This window comes from Danio aesculapii, chromosome 6 (assembly GCF_903798145.1).
Source record: "Danio aesculapii chromosome 6, fDanAes4.1, whole genome shotgun sequence".
Classification (NCBI taxonomy): domain Eukaryota; kingdom Metazoa; phylum Chordata; class Actinopteri; order Cypriniformes; family Danionidae; genus Danio; species Danio aesculapii.
Genome location: NC_079440.1, coordinates 38012155 through 38031930, shown reverse-complemented (window position 1 = coordinate 38031930; position 19776 = coordinate 38012155). Strand labels below are relative to the sequence as shown.

Sequence of the window (19776 nt, the reverse complement as noted above, 5' to 3'; positions counted from 1 at the left end):
TATGATAAACACATGATGAGTAGGCCCACACGGAATCTGTGCATGCAGAAATTCGCAGATTTCCGGAGATTTTTAGCCCATCATTGAGTCTATTTATTTACTTGTGTAAACATGTGTAAATTTATATATATTCAGTTTTTTTATTAATTTCAGTAATAATATTGACTAATATGAAAGTGTTCATATGATTTATTTACAATACAGTTTGTAAAGTAATATTTTCTGTCTTTTAGTAGCTATATTATATGATAGACTTGCTTTGTTTATCAAATAATGGATCTAGATGGTTTTGCATTGTAAACATTAAATAAAACTTAAAAAAAAAAGATTTCATATATTATGTTTTTAGTTACGTTACTCCCAAAACAATTCCACATAAATCTGCAGCTTTTTACAAAATTCTCAGCAGAAATAGCAAAAAATGCCCGCAGATTCTGTCTGGCCCTACTGATGAGTACTCAATTCAAATCAATTCATGTTTTTTTATAGAATGCTTTTACAATGTAGATTGTGTCAAAGTAGCTTAATATAGAATTTCTAGTAAATTGAAACTGTCAGTCCAGTTTTCAGAGTTGAAGTTCAGTTTAGTTCAGTTTAGTGGTTTAAATTTCACTGCTGAAAGTCCAAACACTGAAGAGCAAATCCATCGATGCATAGCATACAGTATAGAGTATTCTATATTCTCTTAGTTTTTCAAATTGCAAACACAATTTGAATGTCTTTACTTAAAGGCAAACAAATCACTGTTCTTTGGGAATAAGATTGCAAAGTGTTTAAATCAAGATCACAATAAACAATTAACTCCTGCAGCTCTACCACAAAAGCAGTACACTATTTCCAACCAGAATTGATCAAATGCTTGGATAATCCTGCATTGCACAGCATGATTGATTGCACAGATTTCGTTTTTTTTCCACTCATTTTATTTTTTAATCACATTAAAAATTATTAATCACATTAAACTTGCAGCCGAACCTGAACGTAATTAGTTTAATAATTGAATGCAATTTATCCTAACACAACCCCCTTTTCCTGTTATCCATAAATCTCATTTTAGAGTGCGTTGCATACTATTGCAAAAACGTTGCATAAATCGAACTCATTCCTAATAATGAAGACTGAATACAGCAGTCACTTGAATGCAGTAGTCAAACATAGCCTTGCCTTAGACAGTATAACGAGCCGGTCTCATTTGCTTATACTGTGACATCGGTGGTCTCTCTTCGGCTTCAGTCTGCTTCCTCTGGAGCTTGTTCGTCTCACCGTTGACTCCGTGTAGCTGTGGGTCTCAGTGGGAAAGCCTGGCAGGTAGTTCTTCAATATGCTTTCCCCTGCTGTGCAGCTCTAGCGTGGGCCCAGTGCTGGATTAGCCTCCAGCTCCATCCATAACTGTCCATCAGAAACTTTTGTTCTGACACTGTGTCGATCATACTTTCTCTCCCTGGCTCCTCGCTTTCTGTCCCTTTTCCCCTTCATTTGTCTTTCTCTGTCTCATTGTCTTTGCTGCTCTTCCATTCTGCTGTCAATAAGCTGTTACAGTTTATATGTTTAGCAAGAAATATTGTGCAATATATTTATATATAGGGTATAATGAATGAGGAGCACCTGGGTAATGCTGTCCTGAATTTTGACATGTGACATAAAATATATGTGATATATATGATATATATGTCACATTATTTTAATGGATCTATTCGTCTGTCCGTCCATCCATCCATCCATCCATCCATCCATCCACTTAGTTTTTATTCACTACTTCTGAATGACTAATAATTTATTTACATTAGAACAAATACAAACAATCAAACAATTAAAAAAAACAACAACTTTAAATTCACGATATTATAAAATTCTTAGTTTCAATTTTTTTTCCAGACATTTTTACTTGGGTTAAGTGAACAAAGATGCACCTAATTCTAAAAAAAAATCTTTGATTTAGTTTTTAATAATAATGAAATTGTAATGTTAAAAGTCAAAGTAAACTCAATCAATCAATCAATCAACCAACCAACCCATCATCCAAACCATCAACCAACTAATCAACCAACTAGCCAACCAACCAACCAACCAACCATCCAATCAAACTATCAACCAACTATCAGCCAACTCATCAACTAAACAACCATCCAACCAACCAATCAACCCATCAATCAACTAACCAAATAACCGAAGAACCATAATGTTAAAAGTCACAATAATCTCAATCAACCAACCAACCACACAACCCATCAACCCACCAACCAACCATCCAATCAACCCATCAATCAACAAACCAACCAACCAACCAACCAATCAGTCACAAAGTTAGAGGTCATCTTAAACCATTACTTGGACAAGATCGTTCCACTACAAGATAATATTGGGTAAAACAATCCTGTATATGTGAATATTTGAAGCAATCGCTAAACATGCATTGTTTTTTAAAACTTCCATAATTTCAGTCCATTACGTAAAGAGTCAAGCATATATGTATTTGTTTGTATGCAAGTGTAGAAGAGTCAAAAAAAAAATTAGGGATTATAGATTTTTTGTGTCTGGTCTGTCAGTAAGATGAAACAAAAATATGCAAATTTGTGATTTGTTAGAAGGGAGAACATCAAATACTAGGAAACATTGAGTCTACGATGTGAATGTGAAGTGCTCGAACAGACAGGGTTCTCGTGCGTCACCCACCCAACATTGGAGCATCTTCTTCTCCTTTTATCCACCTTGTTTTGTCGCATAATAGCAGTTGCACCATTGTTGAATTTGATTTGTTTGGCTTTTGATCTAATACGCTTTCATTCATTTCTAATTGTACAGTTCATTTTGTTGCTAGGTAGTAAAAAGTGTTATTTCTTGTCATATTATTTTAATGTATACTCCTTATTAAAAACACACTGGTTAAGAGAGTCAACCTTTGTGCTATATTAAAGCTTTTGTTTAGTCGGCATCCTGTAATAGGTTAACAAGGAAAAGAAAACACATTCCATTTACATATTTTTAATAACATAATAAGGTTGCAAAATATAGGACAAAAACAAAGTTTTCTCCCATTTATATTGCAATATGAATATAATGTCACAAGATAACTTTAGTAACTCTATTTTGAAAGAAGACAACAATTAACTTTGATTGGGAGTTTGACTTTGACCGAGCCTTTGTAGGTGAGTGCATCAGCATAAAATATACAAAATGATCCAAAAATATATAATAAACAAATTAAAGCATGTATGAAAACAATAGAACAACGATAAAAATAAAATATACAGCACCTTATGGTTTTTGGTGGAGTTTAACAGTATAAATGACACAGCATGGAGTCTTCGTTGTATAAATAAACACAACAGTTTTTTGTTAAAGTGGCAAATTTTATAATTTATTGTGCCAAATGCCCCTTTATAATTTATTATACATATATATATATACATATATATATATATATATATATATATATATATATATATATATATATATATATATATATATATATATATATATATAAAAAATGTGTGTATATCTATATTTTAAGGCCTGTTTCCAAGATTGCAAGCTAATTTAAGCCACACTGTAAAAAAAATAACATGGAAAACATATATATATATATATATATATATATATATATATATATATATATATATATATATATATATATATATATATACATACATACATACATACATACATACATAGTATTATATATATATATATATATATATATATATATATATATATATATATATATATATATATATATATATATATATATATATACACAGTATATACATACATATAATATACATACATATATACATACATACATATATACATACATACATATATATATATATATATATATATATATATATATATATATATATATATATATATATATATATATATATATATATATATATATATACATACATATATATACATACACATTTACATATATATATATATATATACATATATACATATATATATTTTTGTGTGAAAGCATTTCATGTGCTAGTTTGAAAATGCAGAAATGTCTCTTGTGTGTATTGTATGTGTGAGCGAAGTTTGATTTAAGCCCAGCATAGCTCCTTAAACTTGCAAATTCTCTCATAAACAACAAAGTTCAGATATGATGCAAGTAGTAGATTCATTTAACAGCTTCAGTGACAAAAACAGTATTTTTTGTGTGTGTTTTTTTCAACAATAAATATTCTCAGCATGATTCTGGCAACACAAACCAGCTACTGTGCTCGAGGCAGGACAAAGTAGTTGTTCACCGGCAGCCAATGAAGAGCATAGGCCGGGCATTATGTAAATGTTTTACAAATCTAGGTACATCGGGTACAAAATGAAACTGGATTTTGACTTGTTTCAGCAGACAATTTATATTACAGGTAATTTTTTAATGTCTAAACTAATTTAAATACCTAAATACTTAAAATGCATTTTTTTAGATATCACCTTTAATGGATTGTGTATTTTATTTCACCATAGCAAAAGAATGTTAACATTGTGGTGATTAATACTAATGATACTAGAATGACACGATCAGGATTTTCAGCCAATACTGAGTACTGATTTCTTGTCATGTGAATCAGCTGAGACAGAGTACTGGGTAACATTAGGACGCTGGGCAAAAGTTGAGGATTCATGTGCAGTTTATTGAAAGCTTAGTCAGGTAGGCAATGGTCAAACATTAGCATGAGGGTAATCCAGAGAGTAGTCATGGTCACAGGCAAAGAGGTCGGTGCAGGTGGCAAACAGCATAAGCAAAAAGCAAGGCAAGGATCAAAAGGCACGGCAAGACTAGACAAGTATAAAGAAGTCGGTGCAGACGGCAAACAGCATAAACAAGAAGCAAGGCAAGAATCTAAAGGAACAACAAGACTAGACGAGGATAACGCTTTGTAATATTACAGGTAAACAAAACTCAGAAAAGAGTGTTTATGTATGAGTTGTCTTTATAGTCCTAGTAATTAGTAAGCCCACATAGAATCTGCCGCGCAGAAATTCATAGATATCTGCAGATTTTTAGCCCATCGTTGAGTCTATTTATTTAGTTGTGTAAATGTGTGTAAATTTAAATTTATTCAGTTTGGAAATTAATTTTAGTGATATTATTTACAAATATAAAAATGCTCATATGATTTATTTACAATACAGTTTGTAAAGTAATATTTTTGTCTTTTAATAGCTATATGAAAGACTTGCTTTGTTTACCAATTAAATGAATCTAGTTGCATTTGCATTGTAAACATTAAATAAAAATTAAAAAGGTATTATTTTTTACTTCATGTATTAAGCTTTTATTTATAATACTCCCAAAATAGTTCCACATAAATCTGCTGATTCTGCGCAGAAATTGCAAAAATGTTCGCAGATTCTGTCTGGCTCTACTAATCAGTCATTGATGAGCTGTGTGTGTGTGTGTGCAATCATGGAGAAAACAGGAATTGGTGTGTTTGAGGTGCATGATGGGATTTGTAGTTCATACCAGTGAGAGATTTGTAGTCCGGGTGATGTTTTCTAGCGATCTGCAAGGCCTAGATCACTGGTGATCGTGATATACTGATACTGATGCATTATGCTTTATAACTGTGACATTACAAAATGCAGGAACTGAGAACCACTGATGCAATGATCACTTAATTAACAAAAAATGCCCTAACAGTGGCAAATAGCTTTGGTTTTAGATTTAATTTGATTATATTAATGCTTAAGTTAAGATTTAAATGGAATACTGCTATAAAAAAACACCTCAGTTGTTTGAAGTGTTATTGCACCTTTTCACATACTGTACTGTATTAAAAATGCTGTATCAAAAAGTAATTGTGAAATACACTACTCATTGTTGCATATAAGAATGTGAAAACACGCCATTAATTGCATTAAAAAGTAATATTGTTGTCTTTGTCAGGGTTCTGCCACTCTGGTCTTGTAAATTCTTGTTTTGGTGGCAGAGTCCGGACACTAGCTCTGTTTTGTCTTGTCCTGTAGTGCTCGGCTCGAGTTTTCTTGGGTCGAGCACTTGTTTTGTCATTGTCTGGGTGCGCGTCATCAATGGTGCGCGCGGACCGTGCGCGCTTCCGCTTGACGCGGGCGCGCGGGGTCTGCGCGTCCTTGGGACGCGCGCTCTTGTACTCGTGTTTGTGTTTTGTTTCGTCAGCATCGCGCTGTTTCATTCTCAGCGTCTCCGTCTTGTTGGTTTCGGTTTTGGTTGGCGCTGAGATGAAACATGCGCGTTGCATTTATGTGAGCGCACGGTAAGGTGTTCACTTATCGTGTGCTCGTGTCTTGCGTCTGTTGTCAAAGCACGTGGCTCTGTGTTTACATGGGTCGCGTGCTTTTGTTGTGTGCTTTGTGTCTTGTCATACGAACACGCGGTTAATGAGTTCTCTCATTGGCTGCCTGTTCTAGTCTTGTTTAATGTGAGCACCTGGCTTGTGTTGTCTCCTTTGGTCAGGTGCTCTCCCGTCTATTGTCTAGTCCCACCCTCCTTGTTAACCCATTATCAGTTAATTATGTTCATCTGTTTGTGTATTAATTTCTCCTGCTTATATTCTCCTCATGTCTGCTGTCCTGTGCCAGTTCGTCGTCGATATTTCCCTGTCCTGTTGTGCCCAGCCCTACCTTGTCCAGCCAACCCAGTCTAGTTTGTTTTTGCTTGATTATTCAGTGTTTTCCCCCTCAGGGTGGTTTTTGTTGTTTTGTTTTATTTTTTTATTAATAAATCATCTTGTTTTTGCATATGAGTCCTCGCTCCCTTTTTCCCCTTATCGGATCGTGACAGTCTTGCACTACATTATATCTTGCTACACACTTTTTATTTATTTATTTATTTATTTATTTATTTATTTATTTATTTATTTATTTATTTATTTATTATTTATTAATATTATTTATAATAATAATAATGATAATAATAATAATAATAATAATAATAATTATTATTATTATTATTATTATTATTATTATTATATAGATTTTTAAGCAAACTTGTTATAGAGATAAATGCTATATGCAGGACATTTCAATGAATTCTGCCAAGTAGCTGTTCCTGAGACAGAAAAAGGACAGTGGCTGCTGATTTTCACAAATGAAATTCCAGCTGTTCTCATCTAACTGACTCCTCTATCCTTTTATCTGTGAAAGAAAGATGCTTGCCATTGTTGCTGATTACTTCCAGTCAGCCCTTATTCAGAGCAAATGTCAGAGAGAAAAAAATAATAATACGACAAATTGCACTATTATGTAGAGGACAACTGCTTTTAAAGCTGGCCAGAGCAATTCCTAAAAACTGGCCTCCAGTTGGAAAAAAAAATAATAAATTGAATGCATAATATGATTTGAATCGCAAGCACAGGGGTCATGCAGTCATCGTATTTTCTCCTCAGCAGGTCTTAACTGAATATGCGTCGTACTCAAGCTGCGTGAAGGTTTCACAGACCTCTCTTTAAACTGTTCCTTTTTTTTTTTACATTTGGAACAGCAATTTCTGAGGAACTTAAACTGTACAGAGGTAAACACTGAATCAGATACTAAAACCATCTGTCCCAGCTGTTGCAAATAAAAAAAAAAAAAGTTCTGGATTTTACCATAAATAAACCAGGATTATAAAATAATATAAAATAAAATAAAATAAAGGCATCGCAGTGGCGCAGTAGGTAGTGCTGTCGCCTCACAGCAAGAAGGTCACTGGTTCGAGCCTCGGCTGGGTCAGTTGGCGTTTCTGTTTGGAGTTTGCATGTTCTCCCTGCGTTTGCGTGTGTTTCCTCCGGGTGCTCCGGTTTCCCTTCCCCCCGGTCCAAAGACATGCGGTAAAGGTGAATTGGGTAGGCTAAATTGTCCATAGTGTATGTACGTGTGCGAATGAGTGTGTATGGGTTTCCCATTGATGGGTTGCGGCTATAAGGGCATCTGCTGCGTAAAACATATGCTGGATAAGTTGGGGGTTCACTCCGCTGTGGCGACCCCAGATTAATAAAAGGACTGAGCCGAAAAGAAAATGAATGAAAGAATTAAATTAAATTTTCAAGTTGAAATGCAAGATCATCTTTAAAAATTTATTCAATATTAAATAAATTATTAAATCAGTAAATAATAAATACATTCAAATGGAATATATTAAATAAATGTACTTTTTGCCATATTAATGTGAACATTTTCTTTTTTTTGCCTCATTCATAGCCTGCATTTTTTTGTTTGGGGAATATACAGAGCGCCAATTTCAGAAGACCTTAAACTACAGTGGCAAACACTGAACCAGATACTAAAACAAACTCTCCCAGCTGTTGAAAAAAAATAATGTTCAGGATATCACCCTCCTGTGTCCATTGTGGCTCAATTGAAGGACATTTCCAAATAGAATGTGTGTGTGTGTTTTGTGTGACCTTGCAGAGAGTTTGGGCGCTGGAAGGTGAACAGCCTGGCTCTGGAGAGAGAGGACAATGGAGTGGCTCTACCCCTCGATCCAGAGTTCATGCAGACCATCAGACAGTTGGGCCGCAGACCCTCCGTCGCTGCCATTACTGAGAACATCATTAGGAAATATGGCACACACTTTCTGCTTTCAGCTACGCTTGGAGGTACTGGAACAAAGACGGCAGTTCGCTTCTATAAAATGTCTTTTTTCAATAGCAAACATAAGTAATCTTGAGATGCATCTTGGTATATTGTGACATGAGATGCTAGTGTGCTAAAACAAGGCCTGAATATGATAATAGTTTAAAGTATTAGTTAAATTACAATTTGGTTTTAATTTTCATGGCAAATTTGTATTTTGGGTAGCTGAAAATGCTAACTTTTGAAAACATATTCCACATATAAATATATTTCCCAAATGATGTTTAATAGGGCAAGGAAATTTTGACAGTATGTCTGATAATATTTTTTCTTCTGGAGAAAGTCTTATATGTTTTATTTTGGCTAGAATAAGAGCAATTTATTAAACACCATTTTAATATCAAAATTATTAGCCCGTTTGAGCTATATATTTTTTCCATAGTCTACAGATCAAACCATCGTTATACAATAACTTGCCTAATTACCCTAACTTGCCTAGTTTACCTAATTAACCCATCGTAGTTAAGCCTTTAAATATCACTTTAAGCTGTATAGAAGTGTCTTGAAAAATATCTAGTAAGATATTATTTACTGTCATCATGGCAAGGATAAAATAAATCAGTTATTAGAAATGTCAGCATTAATTTGAGGGTATTTACGTCCAAATCAGGTGAACGGTGTAGGAAATAGAACAGTTTGCATATGTGCCTCCCACTTGTTAATGGTCCAAAAGTAAATGGACAACTGGTTTCTCAGCTGTTCCATGGCCAAGTGTGTGTTATTCCCTCATTATTCCAATTACAATGAGCAGATTAAAGGTCCAGAATTAATTTTCAGTGTTCTATTTGCATTTGGAATCTGTTACTGTCAACTCTTAAGTTGAGATCCAAAAAGCTGTCACTATCATTCAAGCAAGCCATCATTAAGCTGAAAAAAAACGAAACATACCCATCAGAGAGATAGCAAAAACATTAGGCATGGCCAAAACAACTGTTTGGAACATTCTTAAAAAGTAAGAACGCACCAGTGAGCTACACCAAAAGACCCTGAAGACCCCGGAAACAATTGCGGTGGACGACAAAAGAATTATTTCCCTGATGAAGAAAACACTTTCCAGAAAGTAGGTGTATGTGTGTCAGAGTCAACAATCAAAAGAAGACTACACCAGAGTAAATACAGTGGGTTCACCACAAGATGTAAACCATTGGTGAACCTCAAAAACAGGAAGGCCAGATTAGAGTTCTAAAAAAATCCTTCACAGTGCTGGAACAACATCCTATGGACAGATGAAACCAAGATCAACTTGTACCAGAGTGATGGGAAGAGAAGAGTATGGAGAAGGAAAGGAACTGCTCATGATCTTAAGCAGTGAAGCATGGTCGTGGTTGTGTCATGGCGTGGGCATGTATGGCTGTCAATGGAACTGGTTCTCTTGTATTTATTGATGATGTGACTGCTGACAAAAGCAGCTGGAATGAATTCTGAAGTGTTTCCGGCAATATTTTCTGCTCATATTAAGACAAATGCTTCAGAACTCATTAAATGGCGCTTCACGGTGCAGATGGAGAATGACCCAAAGCATACTTTTGAAGGGAAAGAAGTGGAATGTTATGCAATGGCAGAGTCAATCACCTGATCTGAATCCGATTGAGCATTTATTTCACTTGCTGAAGACAAAACTGAAGGGAAAATGCCCCAAGAACAAGCAAGAACTGAAGACAGTTGCTGTAGAGGAGGGGCAGAGCATCACCAGCGATGAAACCCAGCGTCTAGTGATGCCTATGCATTCCAGACTTCAGGCTGTAATTGACTGCAAAGGATTTGCAACCAAGTATTAAAAAGTGAAAGTTTGATTTATGATTATTAATCTGTCCAATTACTTTTGGACCCTTAACAAATGGGAGGCACATCAGCAAACTGTTGCAATTCCTACAGCGTTCACCAGATTTGGATGTAAATACCCTCAAATTAAAGCTGACAGTCTGCAGTTAAAGCACATGTTATTTGTTTCATTTCAAATCCTTTGTGTTGACGAATTGTGTCGATGTCCCAATATTTATGGAGCTAACTGTATATGTACTTTTTAGCATCCTGATATATATATATAGTTTCTTCTGTGTTCATCCTCTGTTATCTGAACTCAATAATTATACAATATTGGCAATTAAATATTTTTAACTTTTAAATTATGCATAAAACAATTTCATTAAACACTTTACCCTGAAACTTTATATTTAATAAATATGCTGTAATATAGACTTATAATGGCATCTGTTCCATAAATCTGCTTCTGATAAACATTAATTGCTATTAAAAATATGAATTGATTGGCAGTCATATTAATATGATTCTTAATCAAATGGTCACATTAAGCTTAAATTGATTTCGTACATGCTTATATGTGAATTAAGTTCCATAAATTTTGCAATTAAACATTTTCATTAAATCCCATCCATATTTATTAGATTTAATTAAATATGTTACCGTGAAGTATATTTAACTAATATACTTTCATACTTTATTTCCCCTCTATATTTATGACTATTTTTTTCAGTCTTCAAACACACAAACTGTCTTATTTTAATTTTAAAAGATTTATTTTAACTAATTATTTTAATAAACTGTTGTATTAATATGATCTGATTAAAGACATATGCATGAAACTCTATCTTTAATTGACAGTATTATATATTATCATTTCTTTATATACTGTTGAAGTCCCCTGAATTATTAGCCCCCCTGTTTATTTTTTCCCCAATTTCTGTTTAACAGAGAGAAGATTTTTTTCAACACGTTTCTAAACATAATAGTTTTAATAACTCATTTCTAATAACTGATTTATTTTATCTTTGCCATGATGACAGTAAATAATATTTTACTAGATATTTTTCAAGACACTTCTATACAGCTTAAAGTGACATTTAAAGGCTTAACTAGGTTAAAAAGGTTAACTAGGCAGGTTAGGGTAATTAGGCAGATTATTGTATAACGATGGTTTGTTCTGTAGACTATCGAAAACAAATATAGCTTAAAAGGGATAATCATTTTGACCTTAAAATGGTTTGTAAAAAATTAAAAACTGTATTTATTCTAGCTGAAATCAAACAAATATAACTTTCTCCAGAAGAAAAAAATATTATCAGACATACTGTGAAAATTTCCTTGCTCTGTTAAACATAATTTGAGAAATAATAAAAAGAAAAAGGGGGTTAATAATTTTGACTTCAACTGTATGTATATTTTATTTGAATTTTTAATCATTGACTTATATACTTATATTAATTTACATAAACTACGAATCTGTTAAGCATTAAATAAAATGTTACTATTTTTAAATGATATTTAGATTTTTCATTATTTACAAATGTCAGAATATTTAATGTATAAGAATAGAAATCTCCATCTTCTAGTCTGTACTCCAGAAACTAGCTGTATATAAAATTCCCTTGCTTCACTACAACATAAACACAAAGAACATTTTTTATGAAGCCATTTTCCCCAGCGTGCCTCACTCTTTTATGTTGCTTTGCCCCCATTGCAGGTGAGGAGGCTTTGACTATATTTGTGGACAAGAGGAGGCTTAGCCGGCCGGCGGACCTGACTGACTCAAATGGCACGGCGGTGACTCTGGAGGCCCTGCACCAGCTGGCTGCCTCCTATTTTATAGACAGAGAGAGTACTCTGCGAAAACTGCACCACCTCCAGATCGCCTCCACTGCCATCAAGGTAACCCTGTGGCCTAGATGCGCACAGACCTGGGGACCTGACCCCACATTTGAGTGCTTATTTTGGGAAAGGAGTTTGACTTGAGCTTTGCTGTTTCTATTGTTTTTGCAGCTGCATCATGTGGAGATTAAAAAAAGTGGGTTAATTGTTTGAGAAGCACAGCAGTTTTCCCTTTAATTTCATTCTTTGGTTGTGGGGAGGTGTTAATGAGTCGTAGGTTTGAACAAAATGATGTGCTGTGATTGTTTGAGTTAAATTGTGTTTGAAAGTCACTCATATGCAGCATTCAGCTCTGTGACACATCATACATCAGTTAATCCATAGCGAGCTAGCCGTAGCAAGCAATATGTTTCAGGTCAGTGATTGCGCTTGAAACAGTAACCCACATACTCTGCATTAAATGAGTTAAATACCTTGTGCATGATGCAGGAGTGTTTACAATGGAGCTAAATGTTTGTTGTTGAAGTTAAGGTAGAAGTGGTGGTTTAAAAAATAGGGGATGGTTTAGTATGCATTGTGTTGAATTCATTATAAGGATGAGAATTGTAAATATTTAAATCCTTCAGATGTCAGATTTCTCTTAAAGGGGATACATCATGCTCACTTTGCCCAATTTAAAAGTAATCTTGAGTACCCATAATAGTTCTGCATTCATTTGTTATCCAAAAAGTCATTAATTTTTTATAGTTTTATGACAAAGTTATAGCTTTTTGATTCTTTCTGGAAAAAAGAGCACTTTGAGGCATTACACCTCGTGATATATCACTGTAAATAAAACAAGGCAACTTTGTTAATCTAACCATTTTACTGATCATTCTCGACTGGTCTCTAGAGCATATGATCACACTGGTGTGATTAGAATGTTCAGTACATCATTGATCAGCTACTAATGTCAAATCTGCACTCCTATAATGGATGGAGACAAAGAGAGAAACACAAACATCAGAACTAATCAGTACTTTCAATGAAATACCTTTTGCTTAAATTGCAGTCATTTTAATATACATATTTACTAACAAAACAAAAAAAAGTGATTTGGAAAATGAACGCTGATCCTTTTGCATATGCTATTACAATGTGTGCTATTCATGACAGATGAATACTGTTTAGGTAACTAGAACATTTACTTTATTCTTCTCCCAGTTTAACAGTTACTTACATCCATGTAGCTTAGGAGAAGTTGATGAATTGACATGTTGTAAATCCAGCAGTGTGAATCTCTATTGCAGTGCATGGGGCTGCTGTGTCATTTCATAAACCAGACACGTTGGCATGGAAATTTAAAAGTGAGGCATACTAAATATGTCATGAAGGGGGGTCAGCTAAAGTATGTAAAACTTACATGTGAAAATGTTAAAATAATTAAGGTTAAACAGGATTTTTCAGCATTTGGGACCCATGCTCAGGCAAATCTTGTGTAGCACTTGTGGGGTCATAGCTGTGCATTTGCACAGGTCACACACATGCTTTTCCAGATGAAGCAACCATAAAAGCATATCCATCTTTGATTAAGTAACTAAAAGCTAGGCTCAAAAAATAATTTGTGAAACTAGTTACGATCCAGAATTTTATTCAGTTAGTTTAAGAAATACTCAGTTATTTACATCCAAATAATTTTTTGAAACTACTAAATAGCATTAGACCACCTCTTTAATTATTCCATAATGGTTTCATCAGATTATTTTACTATTTTTAAAGAGCTTTTAAAGCCCAGTTTAAGCACAGTCAGGAAAAAAAATGTTGCAGAAGTGGGCATGGTAAAACTGTGGAGTGGCTGTTAAATAAGCATCAAGGCTTTGCACAAATACATGCAGCATTTCATTTTTAAACATAACAAATATATACTCAGCATGGTTTCACAGTGTTTTACAAACATACAGTACATACACCATGTTACTGCTATAATTTACACTCAAATACATGGACAAATAATTTGCAGTCTGTGTCAAAATACACAAAATTCTGTTGCTATTTGAAAAACTTAAGGCTTATTTATCAGTGTTTATATGAGCTGTACAATCTGATCTCAAGATAATGTAAAGACTGGTTACACTCAAAATTGAATAAATAGTATTTGACAGGGCATCATCTTTTATTATTAGTTTACTTTAGCAACTATTCATAGCAAAACTTTATGTCAACTTTACTGTAATGCTATATAAAATTCAACACGTTTACTGATATATATTACAATATAATATTATGAAGTCCTGTGTCGATTCAGTCTCCTACATACTTTATAGCTTACAGAAACAAAATCATTTAAAACATAAGCACTGGACACCACAAGGCTAAAACAGCACTGTATCTCTGCGTTTGACAGCACGTATTGTCAATCAGAGGCTGTTTTCTGGTGTCCTTCAAAAAACTGTCAGTCATCAGACAGATTACCTTGCTTCCGTGTAAAGCATTTGGTGTATTTTAATCCCCTCACAAGAGCACTGTTCAACATGGCCCTCTATTACAAAAATGGACAAGAATGCACGTTTAAAAGGATGTGAACGATAGAGCCTTGAGTATAAAAATATAATAATATTGGCAACACTGCAGCAGCAAACTCTACTGCCACTCAGAAATGGAATGTAAAACGCCTCTGATTTGCAATGTGCCTGCAGTGAGTTTGTATTTTTTATTCTTAAGTACACAGTTAACATGAAAATTACATATGTGCACAATACCTGTAGCAATAAAGGAACTTAAGTATCAAATCTAAAAAAGTATGCTCACGCTGTAGGCAAATGTACCCAAATAAGGCTCATATCTGTTTTTCCCATGGCAGTGTAAACAGCACAATCTAAATGGAATCAGATTTTTCCCATTCTGACTTGTGCCACTTTCATAGGTGGTTTTAAATCCATTGCAGATCAGATGTTTTGGAATGTGAACAGTAATATTGGAATTCAATCAACTTTTATATAATTTTTGGTATTTTGCAAACTACAAACATAATTTTATAACAGTAAGCGCCCAATACATTTTTAAAAAGGTTTTTATTTTTAATTAACAATTAACAGGATCCAAAATATACACATCGTGGACAGCCATTTGCCATGTAGGAAAAATTGTGCATTTATATCAGCAAAAGATACAGCAATATTTCTAAATATCAACAGGATATTTACACACTCTTACACTATATAAAATAATCCTTATCAATTTGTACAATTAATTTTGCAGTATTAATACATCAAATTGATGTCTATCAGCTGCTGCAACATCGCTTGTATAGTGTTTATTATTTTTTCTTTGCCCCCGTTTTCATTTGGTTTATTCGATGCCTTAAGAGGAATTTACATTAAATTTTAATTTTAGGTGTTTTAAAATAAAAAGCCAATGGTAAATGATGTATATAAATAATATATAACATTTACAGCTTTATTTGTTATATAATATTCTCTTTCTAGAATGTGTAATATTTTTGAAAGAGCAAATTCAGTAGATGGAATTGATAACATGCCGAAACTGAAAATAAAACTCAGAGATGTCCTTTAAATCAAGTTCGAATAACGTTACAGAAGATCGATGTGGAGGTAGGTTAACATTAGTTTTGCCTTTCTAATTATTATTTCAGACCTATAAATAATTACTAGCTAGATAACGATCACCTGTTTTCCCTGACATGATAACCTTCGGCGTGTATCAGCAAACAGAAGCCCACATTTAACCAGTAAACAGTGATCCGTCAGATCCTGTAGGTAAGAAAGTATAGTTTACTGCTGAACAACTCATTCTATCATGATAAAATAACACAGAAATCACTTTGAGCGTCACTCAAAAGGAGGCATGCGGCACATTTGGTGGAAACTATGCATAAGGCTTCAATGCGGAATTCAGCATTGGCTTGCATTTGAATCTTTGCCAGTTTCTTTCAGAAGTTGCATTCAAAACCCATTCAGATCAAAAACCTGAGTGGTGATTTCCTATATATAGCTGAGTTGGTAGTGCTGTTTGTAGTCTGGTAAGCACTGTTAATATAGTATTTAGTTAAATTTGTGAAAGAACACACTTCATCATTTAGTCTGGTATTTAAAATGGACTTCGTTCCCAACCTTACTTCATATTAGATGATTTGTAGCGAGCAAGACACATTGCCTCCTGACAGGAAGTGTCTCAGCTTAAGAGCTTATAAGCTCTCTTGATGGAAATGAGTAAATGGAGGTCCTTTTAGATGCCTTTATTTGTCTGGCATTTCAGGTGATTGATGCGAAATATTCTCAGGATCAGCAGTCTTTAATTCAGCCCATGGATTTTTACCTCATGTGGATGAAGACGGATGTGAATACAAAGGCTCTCCAGACCAAATTGGCGATTCTCTCGGTGGCAAACATACAGCGTTTGAGAGAAAATGGAAGAGATCTCTTCATGGGGGAGGGAATGTACAGATAAATAAATAAATATGAAGGTGCTGGTGGAATTATGCATCAGTGTGACAAATTATCTGTTCCATTTCAATTATTTCTTTGAGAGCTCGGCCCATTTGTCAGCCGTTTTGAATATAAGTGAGGTGTCAGGCTCTAATGAATAAGGGACTTATGAGGAGGATTTTCTGCACCACCAATAATAAATGAATCTTTAACCTCTATAGACGCGACAGTGGACAGGAGATGCAGTGAGTGCCAGTTGACATCAGTAACCGCATTTTATTTTGATTTACAAGGAGGGAGGAGTGTTAGTTGAGGTTCATAACAGTCAGGGCATGTTTGGATACAAAAGGAAAAAGGCTTCGCATTTTAATGTGATGTAGCCTGACATGTATCTTGCCGTCACTGTGATATACTTGCAAGCCATCATGCTAAGTGGCCAGAATTTATTGCTCTGAGTAGGCTTGAAAGAATAGTAGGCGATGGGTCGAGGAGTCATTAGGTCTTTGATTTTCTAATGAAAGGGACTCAGTAAAAATATCAATTTTCTGATTATTCATGATCTTCATTTGAACAATTCTGTATTGATTGATTCCTCTGGCAGATGTTTCTGTGTTCCTCCTGGCAGCCTTAGACTTGCAATTCCTCATTCACATCAGCTTTGCAGGTTTGAGTCTGCTCTAAATGTTGTGACTGTTTGTGACTGTCCTCTCATTGAAAATAAATGATGTTGTAGAAAGTCTGTATTTTTGGCAATACTTGCTTATCACCCATCTTCATCTTCACTCATCACCCATTTTTATGTATTGCAATCTGTCAGGGATCTAATAATACAGATATGGTCGGTTAAGACAGTGAAATTGCAAACTGAAATAGCCATTAATAGCTTATTGATATTTTTATTTATGGTAAGACTTTGCAATAAGGTTGTATTAGCTAATGTTAGTTAATGCATTTACTAACAATACACATAATTACAGTACTTGCTCATGTTATTTAATGTTAGTTAATGAAAATAGAGTTGTTCATTGATAGATGATGTTAGGTCATGGTGCGTTAACTACGATTCTAAAGTTATCACTCGATTGAATGGGCGTTATCAGTGGTTATTAACTGATAGATATTGGCTAGTAGGGGTCTTCTGTGCCAACTGGTAGGCTCAGAAGGCTGTTAATATCCATCCATGGTTAATCAGGTATACTAATAGAGAAGACTCCAGATCCAGATATGTTTTTACATTATTGTGAAGGTTGGGTTTAGGGTTGGGGTAGGGGTAGATGTTAATAAAATACAAATAATGGGAAATTGAACAATTAATATTAATAATTCTTGTTAATTCCAGGCGCAGCCATATGTGGTCTGTAGCTAATTAACCATGATGATAACATTCGAGTGATAACATTCAAATACGGTGCCACGTTAACAAACATGAATTTGACTGTTAATTATGCATTTGTAAATGTTGAACTATAAATAATGAAGGCTGTACAAGTACTGTTCATGATTAGTAATGCTGTTCATGTTAGTAAAGGTGCAGTAGGTAATCTGCCAGAATGCTTACCTCATAATAATGCATAATATCTTTAAAACACAGTCCCTCCCCTACCATCCAAGCCACGCCTCCTGAAACATAAATGCGCGCACCTTAAAGATGACAGCAGACAACCCACTAGTTGATGTCTGAAAACTTTACAGTCTTTTATAATACTACAATTCCAAACGAACATCTGGATTGTATCTAGCATGTTTGCAGTTGTGTAGTTAGCAAGCAAAACTTGTCATAATGTGCATTATTTAATGCTCGCAAGCATCGGCCGTCTCACTCTTAACGCGCTTTGTCCTAAAGCAACTACAGTATGCTTAGTGCTTGGCCGACGGTGTGCAGGAATTACACTTATTGCTAAGCCATATTTACATGCTATTTCAGACCGAATATTTAGAGTAGCATGGTAAACAATATAGTGAGCGTGTCACAGGTTATTATTGCTTAAAAATGAACCAATGTGAATATAAAACCAATTGCACCTCAGTAAAGCAGGCTAGGCGAAATTGCGCTATTTAGTAATGTTTTGTTGTTAGACTAAATAAAAATCTACATTATTGATGCTGTAAAACGTAACTTATGAAATTGAAAATAGTCACATTAATCTTTTGCCAGAAGATTTCAGTGCAACAACACTGAATTTGTAACAACAAAATCTACATAAGCTTTGTGTTGCTAAAAGAGTTTTAAAACATAACATCACCTGTCTAAAAGAAATATTTCAGCCATGGTGTCATCCTTCCTCCAGCGTGCAAAAGTAACACCAATATTGATTCAGGATTAAAAAAAAAATTGATTCAGCTTTTGTTTTTACAGCTCTTGCTCTCTCTCTCGTCTCAGGTACACATGCATGTGATCGCACAAATGGCAGTTCTGCTTGAACAGAGATGCGCAGTTGTACAAATCTACATTTGTTGACAGACAGTTTGGGCTACTTATCAGAATTATGGGAATTGTCGGCCCGGCAATATTTAATTGGATGAACAGTTTTTTTGTCTTATGCTTTCCTCAGAATATAAAAATACATACAAACAAATGTAGATAATTTACTTTAGTCAGTACTATTGGAATGCCAACAGACTTTACTTTAATTTTTATATATATATATATATATATATATATATATATATATATATATATATATATATATATATATATATATATATAATCTAGTCTAGGATGAACATTTTTTGTCCAATGCTTTTCCCAGAATATAAAAATACATACAAAAAGAAAATAATTTACTTTAATCATAACTATTAGAATGTGAAGAGACTTTCAACCAGCACAACAAAAAATGTTTCTAAAGACAATCACCTACTGCATTTTTAACTAATGAAGCCTTATTGTAAAGTGTGATGTTTTTTCATTTAATTATTTGTATTATTTGTTCAATTAACCATCTTTAAAATTTATTTCTTATAGAACTTTTCTAGATATAATATTTATATTCAACAGATGAAAGTTGGGCAGGTTTTAAAATTTTAATTTTCCTTGTGGAGCTAGACTGTCTATTTAATTAAACCAGATGTATCACAAAATACATATTTTTCATAATACTCACTAATAGCAATCTCTTTTCTGTCGTATTCCCCATTTGTTCAT

General features: G+C 34.0%; 1 protein-coding gene across 2 annotated transcripts in view; it reads left to right on the top strand.

Annotated features, from left to right (window-relative positions):
- The window catches only part of brinp3a.1 (bone morphogenetic protein/retinoic acid inducible neural-specific 3a, tandem duplicate 1), a 64389-nt gene that overhangs the window by 12731 nt on the left and 31882 nt on the right, over positions 1–19776 (top strand). For both annotated transcript variants that reach the window (XM_056460131.1, XM_056460130.1), the window contains exons 3-4: positions 8377–8564; positions 12083–12267. In XM_056460131.1, coding sequence (XP_056316106.1) covers positions 8377–8564; positions 12083–12267 — 373 coding nt within the window. The remainder of the gene's footprint in view (positions 1–8376; positions 8565–12082; positions 12268–19776) is intronic.